Genomic DNA, 5,599 nt, shown 5'->3' on the forward strand with positions numbered 1-5,599 from the left:
TTAGGGGATGAGGGGTGGGGGTGGGGGGACTAACACTAGTGAATTCCCACAGTCTGCTTTCCGTCATCATCCTTGTAGAGATTAGCCCAGAACACTGTCTCTCCCTTCAGTTAGTCCTGGCCTTGACTCGCACTTAGAGTGTATCTTCTTTTTTGAGTAATGGACCCATCTGGGCTTGGAGGCTGCTTTATCTTTATGGCCCTGTTTTTCTTCTTGCAAAACATCCTCCAGTTTACCAGAGTCTATAAGAAAAAGCCCGTTTCTATTGTTAGTGTAGTGAATCGCTATTAAGCTATAATTCTGCTTCTATTACATGCCCTTCCCCTATCAGTACTGGTGTAAGGAGAGACAGATAGATCAAGGAAACAGAATCGAGTCCAGAGATAGATTCACATGTATACAATCAATTGATTTTCTACAAAAGTGATGAGTAAGTGAATAGGGAAAGGGGTGTTTTTCTAATGAAAGTTGCTGGAACAACTAGAAATCCACTTGTGGGGGGTGGGGGTGGGGACAAATCTTGACCCTATCTGACTTTATTCACAAAATGAATTTGAGATGGATCATGGACCGAACCTAAGACCCCAGGGCTGTACGGATTCTCGAAGAAAACGGAAGACCATCTTTGTGATGTAGGAGTAGGGACAGATTTCCTTGGGCAAGATACAAAAAGAAAAAACTGAAAAAAAAGTGTCTTCATCAGAATTTATCCAAAGAGCCCATTAAGAAAATGAATCCAAAATCTGCAGACCTGGAAAAAGATCTTTGCAGCCGAGAAAGGATTTTATATCCAAGACATATAAAGAACTCTTACCAGTCAACAATAAAAATATAAATATCCCAATTACAACATGGGAAAAGACCTCCACAGACACTTTATAAAGCAAGACATTCAAATGGCCAATAAGCAGTTTTAAAAACATGCTCAACCTCATTCGTCAGCAGGGAAGCGGCACTTAAAACCGCAGGGAAATACAGCTTCACACACACTAGGATAGCAGAAACCAAAGACTGGTGCTCTGGTTCTCCAGTGCTGCACAACTTCATCACACGAAAATGGAAAATGTAGTAACTTCAGTAACAACAGCCGTTTCGTTATCCCTCACAATCCCTTTGAGTTAGGAATTCAGGAAGGGCTGGGGTAGGGCTGGCCTGGGGCCTGCAGCAGCTGGGGGCACCTCCCTTCACTTCCTAGGGTCTCTCCCTGTGGTCTCTTTGGGCTCCCTCCCCGTCTAGCGGCCTCAGGGTGCTCAGACTCCTTCCCAGGAGGCCCAGGAGGCCGGGAGCAAGTCTTCCAATAATGAAGTGGACGCTGCATTACCTTTTATGACCTCGCCTAAGGAGTCACAGTGTCACTCCCACCACACACTGTTAGGAGTGAGCCAACCAGCCCACTCAGAAGGGGAGTGGAGTTGACTGGCTCCTGATGTGGAAACGGCAGAATTCTAGAAGAGCGTGTGGGATGAGAGATGTTATTCCTGCCATTTTGGGGATCTATGTATAATCTGTGGTGAATAAACCTGGAGAGAAACGCCAGGCTTGTGAGCCACACTGAAGTTCATTCTTGGTATGAATAGTGAGGGGGCCCCATTGGAGGGTTTTAAACGATCCGTCTTCAAAAATTAATTCTAGCAGCTGAGTAGATAAGGAATTCTTGGAGAGAGTTTGGAAGTAGAGATCATTTAGGAGGGGTGTCCGGACGTTAGACGTCCAAGTGCCAGACACTGCGGTCAGCCCCAACCTAGGTGAGCGGGTCGGGGGAGGACCGCCAGGTGTCTGCCGGCCCAGCTGTTCTCTTCCCGGAGAGCAATGAAGTAAGTTTATTTTGCACATCTTGGGCTTGGAAAGCCAGGGTAGATGTACGAGCCTGGAGCGCGGAGGACACACATTGAGGCGAGAACAAACAGCATTGGAAACGGTGCTGGAGTATACGAGTACTGACCATCTCTCCCTCTTCCCCATTGTGCCAAGGGCTCAGACTGAAACGCGCGTGCGCACACCTAGTCCGCGGGCGGCGCCCAGGCTGAAGCTTCCTGAATGCGCACGCGCGCGCGCTGTGTGGCGGTCGCCATGGAGACGCGTGGGTCTGGTCAAGCACTCAGCGCCTGGAGCCGCCGGCTGGGCTGCAGCGGGTCTTGGGCTGACCCACGCGCAGTTGGCGGCCCCGCAGGGGCGGATGGACGGCCTCCGTGGGGCCAGGGCGGCGAGGTATGGCGAGGGTGATGAGAATGAGGAAGAGGAGCTAGAGGGCGGCCCTGCGGCCACAAAGGAGTCCAGACTGCCTCCCATCTCCAGCTGCGCCCCAGAGCCCAAACGGAAGGGGAAGAAGAAAAAGAAGAAGAGAAAGACTGAGAGGTCAGGCAAGGGAGACGGTAAGAGGAACAGCCAGCTCGGAAGCCTCAGCTTCTGTACCTGAGATTTCTCCCCCTAACTACCCCACCCCCCGCCCCAGGTCACCCACCCGCGTCCCTTACAGAGACCTCCATCTACCTGGGGACCAGTTCAGACCCGAAACAGACACTCGCCCGTCCCAGATAGAGGTCCTCCCGCTCCCCACTTACGCTGCACCGTGATGCCCCTCCCCTGCTCATAAAGACCATCCGTGTACACAGAAACCTGCCCCAAAGAGCACAGAGATCTCAAATCCTGCATCGAGAATTCTCCACATCCATGGAGACACTCTACCCCAAACAAAGACACCCCCATACCCAGCATTATTCCCAGTCTCCCAGCCCCACACAGCACCTCACCTTTACAGATATTCTCTCAGCTTCCTAAACCCTCAGCTGAATTGCAATCCTAAACCTCCCTACCTTCCCCACAGAAATCTCAGCCCTCCTGCAGAGATCGCCTCATCCTCACAGACTTCCCCCAAGCCAAAGCCACTAAGCACTAGAGGCAGACACTCTGCACACACAGAAACACAGACTTCTGCCTTCTGTCTAGAGATCCTCCTGGCCTCCTCCTTCCTCAGGGGTAGCTGGCTTCTGGATGTTATGCAGACACCCAGTTAATGCATATGAAGTAGTATCCTCCCTGCACAGACTGTCGTCCCCACCACCCGTCCACCAAGGCCAGCCTTCAACTGCACACACACCATCGCATCCGTCACTGCTACATACTTTTATAATCCCAAACATCCTCAACAACACCCCTTTATGTCACTATAAGCACCAAATAAAACTAAAGCACAGATACCCCATCAGGCACACACAGCCACAGCCTACACACACATACAGATACTGTTTCACACTCACATGCAGAGACCCCCTCCCAAGCAGTTCCTGTACACATACAACTGTATGCATGCAGGCCTCACTCCAGTCTCTCTCAAGGACACATCAGATCCACACACCAACCGCTGCCACACACCCACAGAACCCTTACATCTCCCTGAACTTTTCTCATAGGACCCCCTGATTTCGTGACAAAGGCACTGAGCACCTATTTTATGGAGAGAGAATAACTGATATAAAACGCTGTCTCCACTGTCACCTGGGTGGTCTCCCTCCAGGCTTTGGCTGTGGGGGGGCAGGGAGGGCTCTCACTGACTCTGGCACAGCAGCCCTGACCTCTAGTGTGGCTAGTCCTGGGTCAAGTTTCTGGCCCTGGGCCTTTGTGTGCAGAGCTGGTGCACCCCTGACAAGCTGGAGGCAGAAGGCGTGGCAGCCTGCCCCATGTCAACCTGGAAGTTTGGGGAAGGAAGCAATAGGACGATCACAATTACTTCATCAGGTGGCATCATAATAAAAAGGCACACAATCAATTCTGGAGGTTAGGTCAAAAAGCCCTCCTTTGGTTTTGTGTCTGAAAAACCAAAATTAGGAAATTCATTGTCTTTTTGGCTTAGCTTCTGACTCTAGAAATTAGAGTGGCATGTACTTCCTACTGTCAGCAGGGGACACCAAATAGTTTTGGGGGAGTAGAAAGGTATAGAAATGTCAAAAGAGCATTTTTTTTCTCTTTTTTGGGGTGGGTGGGGGAGATTTCCCTCCCCACCAAAAAGAAGGTTAAGCTAATGAAAGAACCGCCGCTTATGTGTGTGTTATATAACTCAGGAATGCTTATTAATGTAAAAAAAAAAAAATCAGTACAAGCCACAGAGCAGAAGTATTTCCTGGCTTGGCATAATATTACTTTCCACAGTCAGATGCAGGAAGTTTTTCTGTTCTCCATTTCTCCATCATAAAGAAGTCTAGACGGGGGGCAGAGTCATGGGCGCCTAGAACTGAATGAATCTAGGTGAGCATGTGGAGAGGTGAAGTGAGGGGCAGCGTGGCACAGAGGAGAGAACAGGGCCCTGGGATTCAGGCCTGCATTCAAAATCCTGGCGCTAAACACACACACACACACACACACACACACACACATCCTGGCCCTCCCACCTGCTATATAACATTGGCAAGTTACTGAGACTTTTGGAGTCTGTTTCCTCGCCTGGAAAATTGGGCTGATAGCCCTGTATCCAGAGGACTGGCTCATAGTAGGTGCTCAACTAAAGCATATGGCAGTGGAGTGTGTCCCAGGCTGGTGGGCGTGGCCACTGAGCCCTAGGTAAGGAGGGGCCTGCACTCCCCACCCCTTTATATCTTTGGTGAGTTTGGCATCCTTCCTGAGCAGGACGAGGGCAGGCATCACCGCAAACGCTAACACTGCTCATCTGCTCAGCAGATAAACATCACAGCCGAAGCCTGAAGCATCAGCAGCTGTCTTCATCTTTCCACGATGTCCTGAGTCCCGGCAAAGATCATGGCCCGAGACCAGAACACAGGCAGGACAAAGAGCCAAACCAGCTCGCCCCTTCTTTCTCCTCCTCCGTCAATCTCCCCAACTTTGGCAAATTAGAAGAGAAACTCTCCAACAAGATCAACGAGAGTCTGCGTTGGGATGGAATTCTCGCCGACCCAGAGGCAGAAAAGGAGCGGATTCGCATATACAAGCTCAACCGGAGGAAGCGGTACCGGATCCTGGCCCTCAAGACCATCCACTCTGACCCCTGTGCCGAGGAGAAGCCGGAGAACCCAGCCTATCCCTCCCAGGACAGCACCAACAGCAGGCAGCTCGCGTTAAAAGTCACCGGCCCTGCCGACTACCTGGAGGGAAGCCTGGCTCTGGGGCTCCCACACTGATCTGGTCGCCACTCTGCCCGAGTGAAAACCCACCCGTGAGACTGACAAGCTTATCCTTTATCCTTACCGCAAGTTTATGTGTTAGAAAAAGGAGAAGAATAAAAGGAAATCAGACCTACCTCTGCAGGAAGCAGACCTCTGGTGTGTTGTTGATGAGGTCGACTCTCCTGCCACCGCGGTGCCCTCAGCGCCCGGGGACAGCCACCGCTCCTTCACACATGCAGTTTAGCGAACGAGGTCTTTTTCTGCCTTTCCTTTTGCTCAGATAAGCTGGCATCTCTTGGTCTTTTAATTTCTCATCACAGTTAGATAACTTGCCGCCTCCCCCCTGCCCCCCAAAAAAGGGAACGTGTATAGATTCTAGCAATTCTAACTCTTAAACCAATTTCGTGGGTAAAGCTCCAGACACAGCACCCTTCTGTGGGCTCCAGGAAAATGCTGCAAATATCCTGGAGACCTTTCCTATTCGT

General features: G+C 50.8%; 1 protein-coding gene across 2 annotated transcripts; it reads left to right on the top strand.

Moving 5' to 3' along the window:
- The first annotated feature begins 2,082 nt into the window (after positions 1–2,082).
- LIAT1 (ligand of ATE1) lies at positions 2,083–5,238 on the top strand. Of its 2 annotated transcripts, none has more exons than XM_070393820.1 (2): positions 2,083–2,372; positions 4,669–5,238. In XM_070393820.1, exons 1-2 carry the CDS (start codon positions 2,177–2,179, stop codon positions 5,127–5,129), a joined length of 657 nt encoding a protein of 218 aa, XP_070249921.1. In that variant the 5' UTR covers positions 2,083–2,176; the 3' UTR covers positions 5,130–5,238. The 2 variants fall into 2 exon arrangements, with proteins under 2 accessions (XP_070249921.1, XP_070249922.1); XM_070393821.1 differs by having other exon boundaries at positions 2,085–2,372; positions 4,672–5,238.
- The last annotated feature ends 361 nt before the right edge of the window (positions 5,239–5,599 follow it).

The sequence above is a fragment of the Myotis yumanensis genome, unplaced genomic scaffold (genome assembly GCF_028538775.1).
Source record: "Myotis yumanensis isolate MYYU_CA2020_CCGP unplaced genomic scaffold, mMyoYum1.0.hap1 SCAF_16, whole genome shotgun sequence".
NCBI lineage: Eukaryota > Metazoa > Chordata > Mammalia > Chiroptera > Vespertilionidae > Myotis > Myotis yumanensis.

Bases quoted from the DNA above. Each gene is read 5' to 3' on its own strand.
- LIAT1 (XM_070393820.1), top strand. From the start codon at position 2,177: ATGGACGGCCTCCGTGGGGCCAGGGCGGCGAGGTATGGCGAGGGTGAT. The intron at 2,373-4,668 runs GTAAGAGGAACA...TCATCTGCTCAG, and splicing joins GAGGTCAGGCAAGGGAGACG to CAGATAAACATCACAGCCGA.